At 33.7% G+C, this 22,724-nt stretch overlaps 1 protein-coding gene across 4 annotated transcripts; it reads left to right on the forward strand.

Annotated features, from left to right (window-relative positions):
• Nucleotides 1-329: 329 nt before the first annotated feature.
• On the forward strand, nt 330-19,827 carry LOC138327660 (ceramide phosphoethanolamine synthase-like). 4 transcript variants are annotated; one of them, XM_069273941.1, is made up of 5 exons: nt 330-449; nt 5,534-6,469; nt 11,780-11,902; nt 12,472-12,552; nt 14,262-19,827. In XM_069273941.1, exons 2-5 carry the CDS (start codon nt 5,636-5,638, stop codon nt 14,283-14,285), a joined length of 1,062 nt encoding a protein of 353 aa, XP_069130042.1. In that variant the 5' UTR covers nt 330-449; nt 5,534-5,635; the 3' UTR covers nt 14,286-19,827. The 4 variants fall into 4 exon arrangements, with proteins under 4 accessions (XP_069130042.1, XP_069130045.1, XP_069130043.1 ...); XM_069273944.1 differs by lacking the exon at nt 330-449 and adding an exon at nt 3,647-3,783; XM_069273942.1 differs by lacking the exon at nt 330-449 and adding an exon at nt 3,653-3,788.
• Nucleotides 19,828-22,724: the final 2,897 nt, after the last annotated feature.

Below are 22,724 nucleotides of genomic sequence, written 5' to 3' on the forward strand. Positions count from 1 at the left end.
TCGCTGTTTTGCCGTCTGGCGCAGTGATAGTCAACTACCGCGCGGTATTTAGGACGACGGCGGGAAACATAATACGACCCGCGTTATGAAAATAAACATTTTATTCATTTTAATCAAATCGTTCAGAAGGTGATGATAATTGTAGTATTAACGGTAAGTTAATGATTTTTAGGACTCTACAAAATTATCGATCTTATTTTAAATTCCCATTTTAAAAATTAAAAGCCGTTTCGGAAAGGTAGTGGGCCTTTAACCAGTGATAACCTCTATATCCATCGGACACGCCCACTCAAAGATGACCCAGATTTGGATGCCTCACCTAGATGTTTGTTATCATCAGTAGTAAGCGCAGCTGCCGAGAGACTGTTGTACGCATGCGTATCTCATGATCAGTTGGCTGTGAAATAGAAAACGATGGAAGATGGAGAGAGAAAATAATAGGTTACTAGGTAAGGACCAAATTACTTGTGTTTTAACTACGAGTTGAAATATATTCATAACAATAGTTCTGACCGTGTTTCCTATCGTCAAATCTCCCCGAATAGCAGACGATACCCTACAATGTAAACAGAGAACCATATGCATATGCCATGGCGATCACTCCATCGGCCGATCAGTCTGACATGTGTTTTATTTTGGTTTTGTTGTTATGTTATATACTGACACATTGACGTATCGTTTGGTTGTTATATATATATATACCCGCATGCTTATATTAGATCAGACAATGATTGGAAACGTTAAAATGGTTTTGGTTTATAGAGATGTTTTAAATACTAAGTCAGTTCTTGTCTCTCGACGTCCACTTTTGTTATAAGGGTCACTACAGTAGGCCTAATACATTACGTATACTGACCACACTAGCGACCACACCTGATTACGTCACGTATCGTACAAAGGGGCTTGACCACACATGACATCTGACAAGATTTAATTTGGTTAATGACTATCTGGAGTCCTCTAGTCTAGATCTACCATACTCAAATAAGATTGTAACAGAAGAGAAAATGTAGCGACCGGACCGGGATTCTAACTCGGGACCCTCCGAACACTAGCCGACCTAAGATTAAGTTACAACACCAAATAAATGTAGGATTCCCTCTGTAATCTATGTAAACAGTGAACATTTATTTCACTGTGTTGCTGTCTGGCACAGTGATAATTACTCAAACAATGTTAGATATAGCACAATGAGACACTTTTGATCATTATGTTACATTGTGTCTAACGTTAAAATCCTAACCTCTTACGATCATGCAATATGGGCAGCAGGTACAATTCTTACGCCCTACCTGCAGGGCCAAAGATGTACCATAATGTATGTGGTTATTATGGTACGTAACATTTACCAAAATAAACACATATGTTACATATGTGACACAGCGGTAAGGCCTCTTTTCACCTTAGTAGTGGGTCTTTTTGTTTTGAAAACATAGTGGGTCATTAAAACGATACTGTTCAACCATGAAAAAATCAAACATATTATTTGGTATAAAGTGTCTTACTCAGCATTAGTATGTTTTCTAGCCACATGTTTTCTTAAATAGCACTTGGCTTTACACACCTTTTGACATTTGTCACATTGAAATGTTTTTCAAATGTAAACATGTCATGTGATCCTGGAGACTACGTGGGGACTTGAACATTACAGAGACAAATATTGCATATATGACAAGCTGCATTTTCCGTGTCATCGGTCCCAATAGATGATCCTTTAGTCCTTTAGTTGGTCTTTGGTCTCAAAGGATTTTTCACATACCTTACATTTGTTAGAAAACAACCTCTCCTCTCTCCTCTGGTGTCGTTAAGTTCATAGTAAGTAAAAAAGACAGCACCACATTTTGCACATGCAAAATTCTTATTCCCACCTCCATATGTATATAAATGTCTGGTATACAGAGACGGACTATTCATAACCTTGTTGCAATGAGGGCATATATACTGTATGGGACATTTCATGATGTCTGAGCGAATCTTTATTTTTTAACGTATAATGTCTTCCCACAAACACAGTAAAGTTAAACCATTTTCTCTACAAATGTAATGAATTAATATAGCATTATCTACAATTAGCAGTTAACAATGAGTCCAGACTCTACTACAACCGTGCTGTAAAATATGTTTATAACACAACCAGGTCACCAAGATTGGATTTCGGCATCGTGGTAGGTATAACATGCAATACATGTTTTAAGCCCACCATCATCAGTCTATCAGAGATCTAGATATACTAATTAATATTTATGATCATTGCTCGTCAGTCGTATGTTTAGAAATGATTGTGAGGAATTGTTCTCTTATTCCATGTACCAATTGCAATGAATTATTAAAATTGTAAAGTGGAGAATAGTAGAAAGTAATCATAAGTCTTGTCAATTTTTCATGCCTTTTATTGCTTTGAATACAATAGGTCTATTGGGCTGTGGAGGGAGGGTAAATTGTTATTTGGACATTTGATATCTTGTTAGTTTTGGATCAATAATCTTGCCATAGTGACACAAAACAAGCAACAGTGTACTGCATACAGGCTGTAGGTGGCTTCACTTGAACTGGTTCATTTTGAGGTGGTCATATTGTACTTGCATGAATAGACTTAAACTGAAGGGAAGGTAAAATGTAGAATGGTTATCAACAATGAAGCCATTATACCGGTAATTGAACATAAGCAGGAACACAAATACACTAGATCTTTTAGTGCCTATATACCAATAGCTCTACTTCGCTGATATCTGTCGTCTTCGGAAGTGTTTTACACATGAATTTAGGGGAGGCATGCATCTTGGTTTTAGCCTTGGAGTAGTGCCACTAGCTAGTGGTTTTCCCCCTCGAGTTCCTACAGTACACAGAACATACATACCAACAAAAGTGTTTGATTTCTTATTAGGTCACCTGTGATGAAGTCTCAATTGGCCTATATTCTAATCACCTTTTGTCTGTTGCCGTGTGTCTAAACATTTTTCGTTTTTGACTTCTCCAAATCTAAATACATGTAATAGGTGCAATGGGCCAATATATAGTGTTTATACATCTTTATTTGTTTACAATTAAGTCTTAATTGTTTCATTCTATGTCACAACTCCTGTCAGGTGACTGTTAATCCCCTAAGGCCTCTTTTTATGTTACTATAGGAAAATCTTTGCTTTATGAAATGATAGGAGACATGATTTTTCAAATACTGTATATTGTATCAAAATCAAAAAAAGAAATTCTACTGTATATTTTCGTCAATACTTGGCCAATTTTGATTATAAAGCACTCAATGGAAAGATAAATTATTTATCTTTAAGGTAAGATATGTGTCGATGGTGTATAGAACCCATTTATTAAAATAATCACAGTTTTTAAAAAATAGGTCTGTTTGTCTCGACCGCCAAGTTCATACCCTTGATCTCTAATATGTATATATATATATGTATTCTGTTAGTTAAAAAAATTGTGCCAGGTCCCTGTGATACAGAGCATAAAGATGGATATTAAAATCTTGATTCTATGCCAGCCCAGGAGGTTATGGCTTTGCGTTTTGAATGTACTACATGTTGTATTAATAGCGTTGAGTTATACTGCTATACCTATTGTAGTATTGAGTTTCTATTCTGATTTAAATGCCAACAGAGTAATTGGTTGCCTACCACTACTAGAGAAAAACATCTATTGAAAAGTCAGCCGATCAGTCAATGAATAGTGCTGAGTGTAAGTCGACATGGTCTGACATGTCGTCACATAAATAGTAAGTGAAGTAAACTTTCATCAGATTTCAGCAGGAACTAAGGAAGGTTTATGAAGGTGAGGTAAGAGTTACTGTCTTATTGCAACTTCATCTGTTCCACTTCACTATCTTACTGAAATGCTGACTAGAATTCATGAAACAGGTAAATGTTAATTGATTTTGTCCTTGATCTAGGCCTTCTGATTCCATAGACTTATATGTAAGTGTACTTTTAGATATAAATAAAATCAGCTTTTGTAAGACGTTGGTCTCCTGAAAGGTTTGATTTTAAGATACCATAGGTAACTAAAAACTGTATCCTGTAATGTTACATAATTAACTTTAAAATTTCTTAACCAATTGTTATAAGAAAATCGTAGAAGTATATGCTTGGTTGTAGAGATATGACTTATTACTCTCTGATAAAACACATAACATTCTTATAAATAACTTCACATGGCACAGGTACACTCTTGAGAATACATTTTGTTTTTGACTCTCAAAAATCAGATTTGGCTCTTGGGTTTGAAGCATATGTCTATTTGTTATGTTTTAACTCCTCAGATTTCTGAGAAATAGTTATTAGGGGTACCAGGGGACTTCTGAAACTGAGGTAAGGGGTACCCTGGTCAGCTTCATCAAACCTGTGTATTAATTCATTAGATCTTATCTACATGTGTATATATGTTTATGTTTAGCAGTGTCTATACAGAGACATATTAGAGAGATTGGCAAATCATTGTCATTTTCGATGTGTCATATAAAAATGTCATACCGTATTTTACGGAGTATAAGCTGCTACTTTTTTCCCCTGAAAATCGGGAGTGCGGCTTATACACCAGTGCGGCTTATAAGTTTTACTCACCAGTTTTGTAAATTTATACATCGAACAAATTGCTGTAAAAGTGTTTAAAAGATAAAATATGCAATAAAATTATATTAAAGATGGAAAAAAATAATGTATCAGATGCATGTTCATTCGTAAAATTGTTTAATTCAAGGAAAATCTGCCGACTGTGGTTGTCTACAATCACAACACAATTGACCGATCGCCAGGTGTAATATAGCCACGCCTCGTGCTCACAAACGCACGTGTTTCTATTCAATGTCTGAGCAAACATCGTAGCACACACAATACAAAATACAAAGTCACGTGCGGTTTGATTGACAGCTGGCGATCCGTCAATGGCAGTTTAGTAAAGTTATATATAAAAAAATCACTGTAAAAGTGTTTAAGTGATATAATATGTGATGAAAATATAATAAAGATAAATATAATAACGTACCAAATACATGTTCAATCGTAAAATTGTTTAATTCACTGAAAATCGGCCGACAGAAGCGTGGTTGTTTACAGTCACCATTATGCATATATATATACTAGTATACACATATGTTTCTGGTCAATTCTAGATCTTAGCAATAGACGCAACAGTAAATAATACATTAGTTTATAATTACCAGCCAAACAATACCACAAGTTTTGCATGACCATAACCATTGATTTAATTATTAAAATTACACACACACACAAAAAAACACACTTTTGGTGTGTATCAATTAATGATTGCCTATTGGAAGCTCAAGTAGCATCTTGTGTTTCTATATGTTTTTTATGCACAAGTAAATGCAAGTAAAATGAAGAAAGACACTTAGGAGGCATGGATACATAAAGGTGTTGAATATGGTAATTAATTATTCCTTTTACAACTACAAATGTAATTAATTACAAATGAGCCACTGACAGATACAGTATGTAATTATTTACATGTATCACAGGTAATTATTCTCTGGTATGTACATAACTCATGTTTGTTTGTTTTTCAGGAGTTGAGGACAATGAAAGATAAATCTGACGCTAGCTAGTATTGTGCGATAACTTGTGGTTACATATTGTCAGTGCTGTACAATACCTATATACCAGTAACAATGAAGGAGCTACAGCACATCCAGAGAGAGGCACCATCCAGGATGATTTCCTATCTGTTCCAGTCTGTTCGGAGTGAGAGGAATCTCATGATGATGGCTAGCGTCATGATTCTGATGTATTTCTTTTTCATGGACATAATACTTTATGCTTCATTACAAAACACAAACCTTCTCGACCAGAAACGTGATGGCCCGTATTCTCCTTTCCATCCATTGTCAATTAAACTAATAATGACAGATCCGGCTAATCATTATATTATAAACCCTACTACGGAATATTTTGATCAAATTACTCAATTTAGTAAAATTTTCTATTTCATTACTCCCAATGTAATCAGCACATTTCATCTTTTCCTTGGACTATTGGCAGCAAAGTTTGTTTCTTCAGAATCATTGAGACATCGTAGAATTGGTGTAGTGATATATGAGATTCGCAGTTGGTTGGATGGATATGACGGGGTTGTGTATCGGAGTCAGTCAGGAAAATTTCTTTACAAGTCTAACAGACACACGTTCGGTTACATGGTGGATTCGGTGTGTGATACAACGGCTGGTATTGCGTTATGTTTTGGTTGTTTGTTTTACTTATGGAAATGTCCACCGACTACAAAAACAACAACTATTCCCGAGGTTCTACCTTGGACAAAACCTATAGAAAGCAATATACCGTCTTCTGGTGAAAAATCCAACAGTGGGAAACCAAGTAAAAACAACATGTTCTTCAAAGTGTTGTGTTTTGGATTGATGCTGGCGCTGGCTTCTTTAACCTGGGACAGGACAGTGGAATCATATGCTTCAGTTCTACAGAAAAAACTGGATACTACGCAACAAACGGTAAGATATGACATTGATGGTCAAGACAAAATATTATAAATTTGTAAAGTAGATATTGAGTTTGATTTTAAGAAATGTGTAATTATGTTGGTTTGCTTGATGTATTAATTATTACCTGCAATTATAACAGTAGTTATATATTTATACTGGTGTATTATGGTATTTTGATCCCATGATAAAGTGACCATTGAGGACAGTGTAATGATATATATCATGATTCAAAATATCATGCTACACCAGCTGTATATAAAGAAGATGTAAGAATATTTATTTTCCGTTTAATATGATATAATGTTATCACCTATCAGTTATAGCTACCATAATTGTTGGTATTAATGCCTTGAAAAAAAAAATAGAAAGAAATTGTTGGTATTTCGATAAACAGAATATATACAGAAACAACTTGTTTGTGATAATTGCCTTATGTATGTTTTGTTACTTATTAATAGTCATAACAATTTTTTCATTATTCAGTTGTGTCATACTTTCATCTATTATGTACATGTTCAGTCATGCAGTGCAATTTTTTTATTGGGAGAGCTTTTAGGTTTGCTTAATTACATGCATATGTATTATTGTAAGATCATTCACAGTGAAACAGATCTAGACCACAGAATGCAATGGGATCATCAATGATGTTATACATTATACAAATTTTGTGGTTAGGAAATCTGTAATTGTACCTACCAAGGGGTATACAAAGGGATTTAAATACCCTATTTATGTATAAAGATCCTTTTAGTTATCTGTGTGGACTGGTGGTTTTTGACTCTCTGAAAAGCATGTCAAGTTCAACTTGTTTTGTAGTTACAGGTCTCATTTAAACATTCAGTACTGTGTTCATGTGAAGGTAATCAAGGTATAGATATATTAACGTTTGGGAAATTAAAGCTTGTTGGCTCCGTACGTAGGACATAGAATGGGAAATTAAAGCTTGTTGGCTCTGTATGTAGGACATAGAATGGGAAATTAAAGCTTGTTGGCTCTGTACGTAGGACATAGAATGGGAAATTAAAGCTTGTTGGCTCTGTACGTAGGACATAGAATGGGAAATTAAAGTACTAGGACATAGATGGGAAATTGCTTGTTGGCTCTGTACGTAGGACATAGAATGGGAAATTAAAGCTTGTTGGCTCCGTACGTAGGACATAGAATGGGAAATTAAAGCTTGTTGGCTCTGTACGTAGGACATAGAATGGGAAATTAAAGCTTGTTGGCTCCGTACGTAGGACATAGAATGGAAGTCATTGAAGACAGACATTCATTGTGTACATAAAAACTTTAGTGTTATATGTAATACATGAAGGTCAGCATTTTGATTTCACATATTACTACAAAGTTCATATTACTACAAAGACATATAACTACATAGGTCACAGGGTGGTGTGATCAGCTGATAAATAATTTATAAGCTATAATGTCATTGGTATATGTGCATGTTAGAAAATGTTTAGACATGTCTGCAAGTCAAGATTAGAAGACAAGTTCAATTTTTAGGGCTGTTCGAATTCCAGCAAAACATATATGGCATCCAGGGAAGGCACTTTAAAAAATAGTATGTGCCGTGGTGGTTTCAAAATTATATCAATTCTGTGCCAGGATGGCATTTCAATAAAATCACTTCTGTGGGTAGGTCTATCTGAAGCACTTTTTGAAATAAAATGCAAAATTTGTTTTTTATAATGTTGCTCTCAGTCATCCTGACTACAAAAATAACTGTTGAGAAAACTATTTATTTCTTACAATATGTAATGTGTTGTTCATCTAGACCTTCAATAAAAAAACAAAACAATTATGTTATTTTCTATGTGTTTTCATATAATAATGAAACTTGACAATGGTACAGAGAAATATTAGATTAGTTTTGGCAAAATAACAATCTTTATTGAAGTTCACTGATATTAAGTCCAGGAAAAAGTGCACGTGGCAGTTCACATCTACTCATGCATAATGCTTGTGAACACCTCCAATTATCTTTAGTAGATTTTCCACTGGTTCTATGAGGATTGTACCCTTAAGCTTGTACAAATTTAGTAATAGATGCAGCATATCAAACAATAGTTCACTGCACCATATACAGTGAGATTTTGTCTTAGGACTCTTCGGTGATGCTAGAAATCAAAATGTGTAAATATATGGAAATCAGAATGAAATAAAAAATTAAATCGCTTCTATGCCATGGTGTCGTTCACAAAAAAATAGATATATACAAGATACAAGATACAAGAAACTTTATTTAGTGTCGAATATATAAAAAACATGGTAACATAAGCTCGGTCGAGCTTGTATTTCGACAAAACAAAGTATATTGTATATATAACAGAAAATTAAAACTAAAGCATCACAGTCGTCAGTAATTATAAGTACAGGCACTATATAAGCTATCACAGAATTGTTCAGAGATTTATATTAAACGGGGGTGGCAACACAAGCAACAAAGCAAATTAAACCAAAATAAAAATAAATAAAGACATAAAGACATGTGTTACACCACAGGATACAGGAAGACATTAGAACAAAGTTTACACTTACAGTCCGGGCCGTCCCACTTACGGAGCAGCCTTCGAAACTCTGCATAGTTTTCAACCTTACTCAGGTCATTTGGGAGGCTGTTCCATATGCGGGACGCCTCGTACCTGAAAGATTTCTTACCATACCTGGTGGTGTTAACTCTGGGTAGGTTTGCTTTGTTTTCAGATCTGAAATAATAAATGTTTTCTTGTTTTTTAATAAGGTTACATATGTAGTCAGGAGCAATATTGTTAAAAATTTTAAAAACCTCACAGGCCATCATTTTCATCCTGTGGACATGTAAAAAGGACAAATTTGATCCGGCCAACAGTTCTTTAAGGTTAGAGGTGTAGTCATTATGAATGAATTGCAAGCCCCTCTCTTGCACTCGTTCGATTTTTCTAGTTGCAGAAATACTGCAGAAATGCCAAATAAGGGACAATAGTCAAAGTTTGATAAAACAAAACATTTGTAAATTAAAATTTTGGTTGCTTTTGGTAAAAAATGTCCGATCCTTTTCAGAACTGCTAGCTGCTTAGATGCTTTCCTGCATATATCTGAAACATGTTTATCAAATTTTAAAAGATGGTCGATTTCGATACCTAAAAGTTTAACACTATCTTCACAAACAATTTCAGTGTTAGAGATATTAAAATGTTTCACAATGTTCTTACCCAGAGAGATAGCCTGGAATTTCTCTGGATTTGCCTTCATTCCATTTATGTCAAACCACTTAATTAAAACACTGGCTTCATCTTCTAAAACTCTCTTAAGATTGTTTATATTTTGACTAAAATAACCTAGGGTATTGTCGTCGGCATAGTTATATAATGTAGCTTCTTTGATGAAATAAAATATATCATTGATAAAAATGTTAAAAATCAAAGGCCCCAGTATCGAGCCATGGGGGACGCCTTTAATGAGGGACACCCACTCGCTGGTGATGCCCCCCAAACCAACCCTCTGCTTCCTGTTCCCCAGGTAGCTACCCATCAGACGAACAGCATCAGCTGATGCCCCATAAGTTTGCAGCTTCCTGAGGAACAGGTCATGCGGAAGACAGTTGAAGGCCTTGGAGAGATCCATCAAAATATATGTGTGTGGGTCAACAAAATTGAAAATCGCTTCTATCGCTGGGTCTCCCAATTTCAAAGTGTGTCCCCCTCTACCATATATGTGTCACCAAGTGGTTTGCTGGGGTTTTGGGTATTTTCCCCAATTCTGTGATTTGGAGGTCCATCAGGATGTGGCTATTTAGTTTGGAGAATTAGCTTGGTATCGCATAAGCCACACACTTCTGAAACCTCCCTTTTGGTCTATACACTTGGTGATCTGTTCATTTGTTTTGTTGATGATTAACAAAACACAGTTGATTTCCTCTTCAGTATTTATTTTCCGTTATTGTCATTCTAACACGCATTACATATTGGGATGCTGGCCTGAACTATAAATTTGTCTATAATGTCCATTGGTCCTGTGCACAGGCCATGCCAGCACACCACTTGCTCTCGGGTCCACATACACTCTTTTTCTAACTAACACACTTTGATTGGCTATACAATTAATTAGTGGGCGGAGTTACCCTAAAAATCTTACATTACAGTGATAATCTATTATGTCCTTACAGTAAATGCCTATGGTCAACATTGTACAATAGAACACAAATTAAATGGACATGTTTATTTTACTAGTTACAATTAGACTGGCTGAGCCAGCTTAGGGGCTTGTCACCTGTCGACTCCGGGTCCCTTTACATGCCAAGACTGGTCACTGGTCAACCTGGACTAATGAACACTATTCAAATCCAATTATCTAATCTTAGCTCTATTCAAATCTAATTATCTAATCCTAAATTTTTGTACTGTGACATATGTTTCACTGGAACAGCCCTTACTAATTTAGACTATAATCCCAAAATATAATTTTATCTTGCAGAAAATTAAACTTTCACTAGCTCATTGACTTAACAGGTTTGACTATACTACGTATTATGTTTCTATAAAATAACAAGAATATATCAGAAGGTTTCGAGCTAATTTCCTTGCAGTTGCTTAAAAAGTATAAACATTCAAACACAGTTTTAATTGATTTAAAGATGTTCCACCGCTGACAAATGGTAATTTTTCTCTATCAAAAACAGAAGCAGACGATCAGTATTTTTTCTTCAGTCACAAAAGTAACTTACTTTAAATTAAACCATTAACATCATTGAAGAGTTTGAGCTGTCAAATTTACTTCAAGATAAAAATATTAAAAATAATTAATTGCATCCCAAAAAAATTCTGTGGCACTATGTCATTATATGGAATGCAGTACTGATTGCGCATGCAATGAAAGCAAAATAATTTATTTTTTGTGTGTTAATTAGACATATAAATATATACACGATCAAACACCAATAAAGATTGTAACTGTTAATTATATAAAAGGATGGGTATCATTTATGCTTTGTTGGCGGTGGAGCATCTTTAAAATACAAAATGTAATCATATATAAATTCAGAACGAGGTTCCCGTAGCCTTACTGTATGTAGAATATGCAATTGTAATTATAAATGTGTGGATATCGTGTTTGTGAATTTGATTTTTCACCATATATAAAATTGGATTGCCATTTAAATAAAATATACCTACAGAGTTCATGCATTTGTGTGATTAATACTGTATTATTGCTATACAATATTTATGTTTCCACATATACATGTACAGTAATTACCCTAATTAGTGCCCCTCCCCCTATAAGCAACCCTCCCCTCGTCTGATACTATTAATTAGTATATATTTTTTTATTGTTGTGCAGGAGCTACAGACACAGGTGTTACATTCCACAGGGACGTGGGTGATTGTATGGATATGGAGGTTATGTGAAGGGCAGGCCATGCTGCAGATGATTCTTATCGCCATCTTTATAGATAAAATATGGGTAGGTTATATTACTGGGTATGCTCTGTACATATTTAACAACCTACCACCAATAATAATTAAAAGAAAAAAAATTAAAAAAAAACCACTGTTTACTCAAAAGTATTGGTCAAAATTCTACCATAACAGTATTGGCTTTGATTGAATATGAATGTGATAGGATTAATTATGTGCCTTGATTTCATTTTAATTTTGATTTTAGAAGATAATTTACTTGATTTTGTTTACCCATTCTGTCTATATTTCAAAATTGGTAATAAACCACAGGTGAAGGACAAAATTCTGTGACCCAGAAATAAAGAATGTGTCGTAATAAACAAAGAGGGTAGGACAAAAATTGATGATTCAACTTTGAATGAGTAAAGTGTGATCAAATTCAGATCAGGAAACAAATGCATAAATAAAAAAGAAATGTCTGCATATATAATGATATGTTTAATAATGCTCTGTGTGTATATAAGGGATGGGAATATTAATATTATGTACATACCATGATCACTGAAATGACCACAGAATTAAACTTTAAGTACTGTAGGAACAATTTTAAGTATACTTCTCTCTTTCTTTCAGGAATTTTTAAACCTGATTCAGTATTCAGGATTTATCATTCTGGGAGCCCTGAATATTTTTAGCGAGATTCATATTCGTAATGTAAGTATGCCCATTAATGACAATAAGTGTAAGTACTATAAACAAAATACATGGTATCTTGCAACCATCAATATTACAACCAAAATGTTCTAGGATGGGGGTTTCGAGATCCCAAAACGATGTGAATCCACCTTCCCATGATTATGATGTCATGAAACTCATGTCAAATGATGATGTCATAATCACCAGATGGTGGAACTAATCGACAGTAAATTGTACTTCACTCACATCGTTTTGGGATCTCGAAACCCCTGTGATGTAATAACTGCGGTACAAATATTATGAACCATATACACAAATCATGATTTTGGAAACAAATGTACCAGGTAGATGTATTGGATGTCATTTTCTGTGTTTTAAGTCAAGATTTTCCTCATGATTTTTAGCCCACCATCATCAGATGGTGGGCTATTCAAATCGCTTTTCGTCCATGGTCCATGGTCCGTCCTTCCATCCGTCCATCCGTTAACAATTCTTGTTACTGCTATTTCTCAGAAAGTACTAAAAGAATCTTTCTCAAATTTCATATGTAGATTCCCCTAGGAACCTAATTGTGCATATTGCATTTTGGGACCAATCGGTCAACGAAATGGCTGCCAAGCAGCCATCTTTGATTTTGATAGTTGGAGATTGTTACCGCTATTTCTCAGAAAGTACCAAAGGGATTCTTCTCCAATTTCATGTACAGGTGCCCCTAGAGCCCTAGTTGTGCTTATTAAATTTTGGGACCGATCGGTGAACAAGATGGCCAACAGGCCGCCATCTTGGATTTTGACAAATGAAGTTTGTTACCGCTATTTTTCCGAAAGTACTGAAGGGATCTGTCTCAACTTGCATGTACAGGTTCCCCTCAGTCCCTGGTTATGCATATTGCATTTTGGGACCGATCCGTGAACAAGATGGCCGACAGGACGCCATCTTGGATTTTGACAATCGAAGTGTGTTACCGCTATTTCTCAGAAAGTACTGAAGGGATCTGTCTCAAATTGCATGTGCAGGTTCCCCTAGGTCCCTGGTTATGCATATTGCATTTTGGTACCGATCGGTGGACAAGATGGCCAACAGGCCGACATCTTGGATTTTGACAATTGAATTTTGTTTCCGCTATGTCTAAGAAAGAACTGAAGGGATCAATCTCAAATTGCATGTGCAGGTTCCCCTAGGGGTCTAGTTGTGCATTTTGGTACCGGGTACCTATCAGTGAACAAGATGGCCAACAGGTAGCCATCTTGGATTTTGATAATTGAAGTTTGTTACTGTTATATATCTCAGAAAATATGTATACTCAAAGGTTATATATCTCAGAAAATATGTATACTCAAAGGATCTTTCTCAAACTTCATATGTAGTAATACGTAGTAAAAGTTTGAAAAGCAGAGAAAAGATCCCTCTTTCGTTTGTCAGACAACCGTAAACAATTTACATTTTTGACTTCTTCTCCGAAACCCTGAAGCAATTTCAATGAAATTTTGCACAAACCTTTAAAGGCATAAGGCCAATCACAATTGTGAATTTTATGACCCTAAAAATCACTGAAGGACATCAAGGGCCAGTATATAGTGTTTATGTGTCTTTGTTTCATTCTATATCAGTTCTCAGGTGACTCTTAAGGCCCATGGGCCTTTTGTTATATATATGCTGTACTTCTAAGTGAAAATCAGTAAAAGAATTGACATACAAATGTATAATTTTTCTGCTTTTCTTTTCAGGCAAAGTTAATCATCGGCCTGTAACATCCGTGGATTTTTCCCAATTTGAGGATTTATATATTTCATCTAATTGAAATTCAGTGGATACATAAGTATATTTCTGCCAACACAACAGTCTCCTACAGAGATGGTAAATGCTGGATATTTCTGAGCCATACTACATTGAAAAGATGCAGCGCTACTGGATGTATGATTTTAGTAATGGTTTCATTTCATGCAACTAGACCTTAAATTGGCAGAAAATAGAGGTGTATTTCTGTTTGTGGGAAAATGGTCATTAAAAGGTTTGAAAGATACTTAAAAAGATGATATTCTGTATTTGCATATTATAGCGCTATATCTGCCCTTCTGGGTGTGGGTTTTGTTATGTACAAAGTATTTTTCATCAAAAACGACTTTTTCACTCAAGATCTAATTGTAGGGTCACATCGATTCAATAACGCAAGGGCAGGTAACCCTGTAATATGCAATATTCTGAATATCATAATACACGCTGATAAATTTTTTCTTTGAATGCATGGTACAAAGTAGCCGCAATAATTGGTAAAATTCAAATTCTGGAAGGATATATTTGGTAACTGATTTTATTATTGACTTGAGCAAATGGAATCTGGCAGTCAGAATGATTCACAATCTGGGTGATTTGGGCTAAGAGCACAAGTGTTTAAAATATTGATGGCTAACTTTAATTCCATACAACTTATTGTATTTTGATGGTGTTTATTTGAACCCATGTTGATTTTATTTTAAGTATGGTACATAAGAATCTGATTTGTTGGATGAAAACAATACATGTTAATTTCAAAGCCATGTATATATTATATTGGTATGATAGTCAAAGGGAAGTAATTCCGAGTATATATTTGATTCTGTATTTTGATGTTTATGATTTGTTTTTTACCTTATAAGAATCTCAAATAAACTGACAGCTATAATAGTTTTAATAATATTGTGATTGTCAAGTTACATTTTTTGACATTTAGATTTCTTGAATGGGTGAATTAATTTTGGTTACAATATTTTAGGGTTATTTTTATTGCAAGTGTATACTAGAAATTATGTAAGATACATATTGTTTTTGATTCTGTTTCTACCTACGCATAAATATGAACTATTGAACTGACTAATACCAGTTCTTATTTTTTGATAAAGCAGTGAATATGTTTGTATTCATTTACATCTGAAATGTAATTAAATTTAATTTATTGTTTTATTTATCATTTTACATAGAACAATCTAGTGGAGCATTTTGTGATTTATATTTTTGTATGTTTTTGGTCAAGGGTATATATTTTGTAAATAATTCTTATTGCCATATGAAGATTCAGTATCTCAACCACTCAGATTTTATTTGTTTTTAATGTTTTGTCACTATTGTCTGTACTTAAATAACCGATATAACATTAACCATCTGCACAGGCAAACTTTTTTTATTTATTTATAGAATGAAGTTCTATACCTTAGTGTCCATGTTTAAGATTTAGCACATTTCTGACATTAACAATATGATATTGTATTTCACATACCAGGGTTTGTGCTGGTTGGACATTCAGATACAATGGAGGACCTTAGCTGAGACTTATAATTGGAATGGACTTTCAGACAAAACATTGGGTCCTTATCATTTTCTGTGATGAAATATAGTGATGCTTAAACACAAACCCAGATGATGTTTTAATTTCATTTGTTGAGCTTATTATAAAGAAATGCTATAATTGACAGATAAAATAAATGTGACTAATGTAACAACTTGTTAAGAATCAAAATAACATTTGATAGTTAATAATAATATAATATAAATAAGTATGCTGTTATTTTAAATTATATGTTTTTATTATAGCATGCATTTTGTTGTATTAAGTATGCTCATTATCAGGTCATCATCAAAACATTATTTGTAAATGAACCTATGTTTTGAAGGTTGTCTGCAAAATGTTTAGATGTAGGTTGCTGCACTACTCTTTAGGGATATGTCTCTGTATAATTTTCAGTCAATTAAATGCTGTTCCATTTTATTCTACCATATGGTATTATTATATAATGATTTTCCAGATCTGTGTATCATGCAAACTACAATGTCAGTCCACTGAATGAAATACATGTAATTACATATGGGGTGCCATATTAAATCTGAGGGTATTTCTCAAACAGGCTTCTGTAAATATCCAAATATTTTGTGCATTAGAAAAAATTTTCTCAACTACTTGTAGTATTTACACATGTCAAGTAGAATGTCAGGGTAATTTGTACGTACAAAGTTATCTGCCATTGTGATATGAAATATCTTCAGTTTGTTCAAATTTATCTTTGCATCTTATGGAGTTACCTCCCTTGCAGTAAGGTATCCATTGTGACATGACTTTTTGTGAGGGAAATATACCTTGTTTTCTCTGAGAAGTACAAACACATGATGTCACAATCAATATCTACCGGCAGGGGCGGATAACTAAGAAGAAATATATATGTCTGTTTTAAAAAAAAATGGGGTGGGTAGGCCGGGAGTTTTTTTGGTTGTTTTTTTTTAATGTCTTTGACTCTAAAGTAGTGGCCGAAACTGGAGTCTGAGATCGAAATCCCGACTTTTAATTAATATCTTTTTTAGAAAAGTTGGGGGGAAAATTAGGGTCAGGGGTAAAAAAATTGAGTCAGCCACAGACATATTCTTTTTTATGGCCGAATGCAGAATAGAAGTTCACAATTCTGATATCTTACTTTCAATTATAGATTATGGCCTCTTTCATTTCACTTAAAAGAGTTCATGCAAAATTTTGTCTGTTTAAAATAACTCTCTTTTAAATTATCAAAAGTATTTATACAAAGAAAGGTTTTGAATAATTTTATAAAATCACGTCATAGTAAAACTTTTCCTGCTAATTAATTTTAATAACATATAAACAGTTATTGGTCAATTGTGTTTTTTGTTTGCTTTTTTAAAACAAAACTGATGTTAAACCTGAAGGTACAGACAGACCCATTGTTCTGTCTAAATGTGGTTGTACATACAAATTATTTGACAAACCACCCTATAACTATTTGTTTTAAGTGAGGATATTTTCGTGACTAGGCTATTAGCTTTTACCAGTAGCCTACTGGCAGTAGGGTGTATTATAACACAAAGCCATTATATATTTGTTATAATTTAGGTTTGTCATGGTTATACATTCATCTATTTGGGGTTGATGATGTTTGAAATTACATTATCGGTTAAAAAGTTTGTTATTTTGCATATTTATCTTTATATTTGATTTGTCATGTTTAATTAAAATCATGTGTATGAACATTCTGATCTGTCAGAGTTACTTCCCTTATTTTACCTAAACAATTAAAGGGAACTAACTCTGATGTACAGACAGCAAAATGAAGAGATGTCAGTAAAATGAAAGGTCGATCAGATTGCATATATGTATAGTGTCTTATATATGTAAATAGGCCTATACTGAAAACAGCTGAAACATGCTATCATGTCATTTGGACACAAAATACAAATATCTTTTGTATCACGTTATTATAGCAGTATACTACATACATGTATGTAGATATATAGTTTTATGGGTTGAAAGTCATACCAAGTAGACTATATTATGGTTTGGTCATTATTCATAAGAATTTTCAGCATAGGTTATTAAAACTTATTACATTCCAAAGTCATACAATATTATTAACAATCAATTGGTTAATTAAAAAACAAATATTACAAATTTTTCTTTCAACAAGTTACAGATTATCAAACAAATCAAATCTATATTCACCTATAGCATTATAATATAGAAGATCCCTCCACAACAGTTAAAATAACAGTTTGTAAAATCAGATTCCTTATATTAGCTCTGTACATAAAATCTTGTTTTTGTGCAATATAAACAATATTTTTAGTTATTAGTCTTTTGTCTGAAGATCGATGGATAAAACGTTTTATATACGCAAAGGTTATATAGGTTTGATAGGATTACCGGAAACTATTATATTTTTTTGCATGCCCTTACTTCTAAAAGCATGCATAATTCAGATCTGTTCCACTTGGATGCGAATATGAAACTTTTAAGATATTGCATCTTCATGTACTTAAAATTAGTGAGGAGTTAAATAATCCACCAGTGTTGTTTTAGATTGTAGAAAATATCCCCGATTTAATTTTAAGAAAAATATGGAAGATACGCAATATAATGAGCTAGCAGTTGTCTTCAATTTTACTCGTGTATAGTTGTGACTGGTCAGGGCTAGAGGAAGAATTGTAAGTTTTGGTTTCAGCATTCAGTATATGACATGTTTGTTTATTTGTTTTGATGTGTTATTATATATAATTTGTGATATAAGTTAGCTTTATTACACATGTTAAGTGTACTAGACTGTGTTAACTTGATATATTTTGAACATTTTATTGAAGGGGCTTTACTGCATTAAATGGCTTTAAGGTTCCAAAATGTAACTAAATGGAAGATTTGAAAAGCATTATCTTAATATGAAATATAAATAATTAATTGATTAACTCAGAGTAACCTGATAGAAGTTTTGAAAATATTAGGTTCTCAATAAACAACCCACAGTATCACTAATTACCACAACTATCAATATTGTATTAATGCTGCGTCCATTCCCTCAATCAATACAGTACTGTTAATCTAGTGTCTGACCGGTGTTACAAAAAACACAGTCATCGGCCTGGTAATCAATTCATTTTCAGAAATAATTCAAGATTTTTCTTAAAGTGAATAGTCGGGCAAAGAAAACCAGTCTAAATGCGTTCATTGGCCTTCCAAAAGTTCTCACAAATTAATACAACGGTCAAGTTCTGCTTACGTTTCCCAGTTCTGACCATTGAAATAAAGAAAAGCTGAAAGCATTGAAAGCGAGGCTGCGTGGAAATGTAACCACGGACATAGTCAGCCGGGAGGACGTTTTAGCATTCGCACACTTTAAATTAATTTCTACGTACGCAGACAGATTTTGACGAGAAAGTTTATTTTTCTATTCCATAAGAAATTATACTGGATACATTCACACCATTTTTACCGACTTTAGTCATCCTTGCCCGACTGTTCACTTTAAGTGCAGCAATGTCCTTTATCAGATGAAGATATGTATTTTAATCAAATTGCAATACCTTCCATCAGAAACATCTACATGACAAATTGTACTTATATTTTATATATGTTTCTTACTCCACTGCAGTCTCCATAAACGTTTAAAAATCAATTACTAAAACTGTTTGCGATATACGATTTGATCATACGCTCATGCAAGAACAAGCATCCATGATATAATCTGGACATGATATGAAATCTTAGTTTATAGAGCTATCTTCTCCATCAATATCTCTTAGAGTTAATTCCCTTCTTTTCACTTTGACAATGGGTCAGTGTTTGTACGGTTTTCTCGATATATGACATTGCTCCACAAATCAAAACGTAAAAATCAAGAACTTATCATGAGAACAGGTATCATTTTATGTATTGTAAAATTTTATGTATTTTTTTCCCTCAAAATCAAATATATATATACATGGTTGATCAATAGTTAGTCATACAACATTTGACAATATTTCAATAAATTATTTCATGTTTGGATATTTTTATGGGTTTTTTTTCTTTTCTTCAGTTAGTCTTTGGAAAATAATGAAGAAAATATACAAGTGGCAATTAAATTCTAGGATGAAACCTGAACCAATCGTTAATACCCATACATACAATATAAGTACAACATATTGTTCATTGACGTTTTAAACTTATTATTGACACCTGACTATATAGTGTGTTGGATGATGCAACCTTCAACAGGGGCGTTACTGGATACTTACTTGATACTTACCTTATACATGTATAATTCAATTTTGCTTGTTACGAGCATTTCCATTGGCTTAAAAATTTACTTTATCAGCAGCCCATAAAGGAAAAAATGGCGTCGCCGTTTGTAACGTCGCTTCTGATTGGCTGAGATGACGGCGTAATAATTTCATAGACAAAAGAGTCCCAAAATGAATTTTAGATGTTGAAGAGATTATCTTTAGTAAATTGAATTATAAGGATTAATTTGAATAGATTTTTTATGTTTATGGAGATATAACACAAAAATCTGAGTGTACTCTCATCATAAACCGCTTCGCGGTTTATTTAGAGTACACTCAGATTTTGTTGTTATATCTCCATAACATAAAAAATCTATTCAATTTAATCCTTAAATACATAATAGACTGGAAACTCCATCAGTGTTTTTGCTGACGGTAGGGGACCTAGTTTATAGACATTTTCCCTTGGCTAACTACTGTATATTCGTTTAAACACCATATTTTCCCATACATATAACGTTTAGATATCGTAGATGTATATTTACATTCACTTGCCACTATCACTATGCAAACTAACCACATCAAGATGAAGTCTATCAGACAATAAATGACGTCCAAAACGTGACCATGGCAACGTCAACTGAGCACTCAGAATGGCTGGTTCTTCTGATGGATGTAAGACCTATTTATTAATTTTTAGAACGGTGTTCAATCTTCAATAAAACACGATGTTGACCCCGTAAAATCAGTGAATAATGTAATTATATGCAATAACATATCTTTTTGTGACATTTGGTCAATATTAGCTTTACTGACAATCATTTCATATATAACACTGTCAAGAACGCTTTGCATCCATCTAGAACATGGATTCCATTGAAAAAGATCGTTCATGCTTTGATTATCACAAGGTAGAAATTCATACCAAGACATTTCAAATAGTGTTTATATATCTTGTAACATGCTTCCTTGAAATCCTCTATACTGAAATAGTTTCCTTCAATGGAAAGAAAATCGAAGATATTATGACAATCCAAAGTTATTTGTTTTATCTTTTTTAAGTTTGTTCAGAGTTGTATGATTTATTCATACAATTTACAGACAGACCACTAAGTATTGTAATTGTTTCATAATCCAATTAGCCTTGCCTTAGGAAATTATGTGGTAAATCGACACATTCCAGTTATCTTCTTTTCGATATGACACTCGAATCACACATATGCACACTTCAGTGTTCACTGCTTACACCAAGGATAATAAAAGATTAAATGACAAGGGATTTCCCTTGCAACCTTTAAAGTGTACGGAACGGAAAATAATATTTAGATATGTTATTCTCTTTGATCTCTCCTGACAAGAATGTTGAAAACCCGCATCAAAATCGGCCATTTCAGTACCGAGATACCACAGGGACCTGGCACGAATTTTTTTAACCAATAGTATACATATATAAATATCATATATGTATACTTTTTGGTTAAAAAAATTCGTGCCAGGGACTCAGTTTCATGAACATTTCTTAAATTTAAGGAATCCCTTAACTTAAGATTCTCCCAAAAGAAAGCATTACAGAATTTTAAGGAAAGTGCTCCTTAACTTAAGTGTTTTCCTTAACTTTTGTAATGCTTTTTTATTGGGAAAATTTAAGTTAAAGGATTCCTTAAAGTTAAGGAATGTTCATGAAACTGGGCCCAGGTCCCTGTGCGCGTGACAGGTCACTAAACACCTTTCTTACGTAATCTGGTTTAGCCCCCTCATTAGTCCTCGGTTGACCCACGCCCCGCTCGTTTTAGTTACTGCAGTATACAGGTATAGAGATTTACGCAGCACGACAATTGGCAAATTCGATAGTATTTTTGATTTTGATACTAGATATTCGGATTAGACATAGACATCTTCAATCTTATTATTTTCGTCTGTACTCGTGCATGATTTATTTTTCAATTAAAGACACTAATGATTTGAACTTGAGCAAAATATCAACAAGTCGTCGGATATGCTGTAGCATATGAGAAGCTTAATGTCTTTCGTCAAAAAAATAATGGAATCGACTTTCAGTTATAACGCAGTTTAAAAGATGCATTTACATATATGCAAAAAAATCTGTTTAGAATCATACGCATCATAATTCGTATTGACAGGCCCTAAGGTTATATGAAAAAGTCAGAAATATTTATAAAGCGAGTTTGATCAAGTTAGACATTCAACGACACGAGAAGGGTTTTGATAACCGCATGGTATAATAATGATGTATATGTGTTTTTTCTACAAACGTACGTTGGATTAATTTATGTACATTATTATTGTGTATAATTATGCCAGTAATCGCGGCAGATATGTTCAATCTGTAACGGAGAGGTACATCAATATATGCATGGGTATAAATCACCTATTTTCAAGCGTAATTCTAAACTCATATCTGTGGTTGAGGTATAATATAAATTAGGTTATCGGACATGTACACTGGTAATTGTGTATTTTTTTAAAACCGATATTTACCAACAGATATTTTTTATTAGATGGCAGACACCGAGAAAATCGCCACTCTGTCGTATGCGAGTAGAAGTAGGGCCCGTTGTCTCCTCTGACGTCATAGGTCAGGGGTCCCGAATCGGGGTCAATGCTTGGGCTTCAGTAGTGTTATAGAGAAATATTCGCATTAATCTCCAATACCGTAACCG

The sequence above is a fragment of the Argopecten irradians genome, chromosome 7, assembly GCF_041381155.1.
Source record: "Argopecten irradians isolate NY chromosome 7, Ai_NY, whole genome shotgun sequence".
NCBI classification, from domain to species: Eukaryota; Metazoa; Mollusca; class Bivalvia; order Pectinida; family Pectinidae; genus Argopecten; species Argopecten irradians.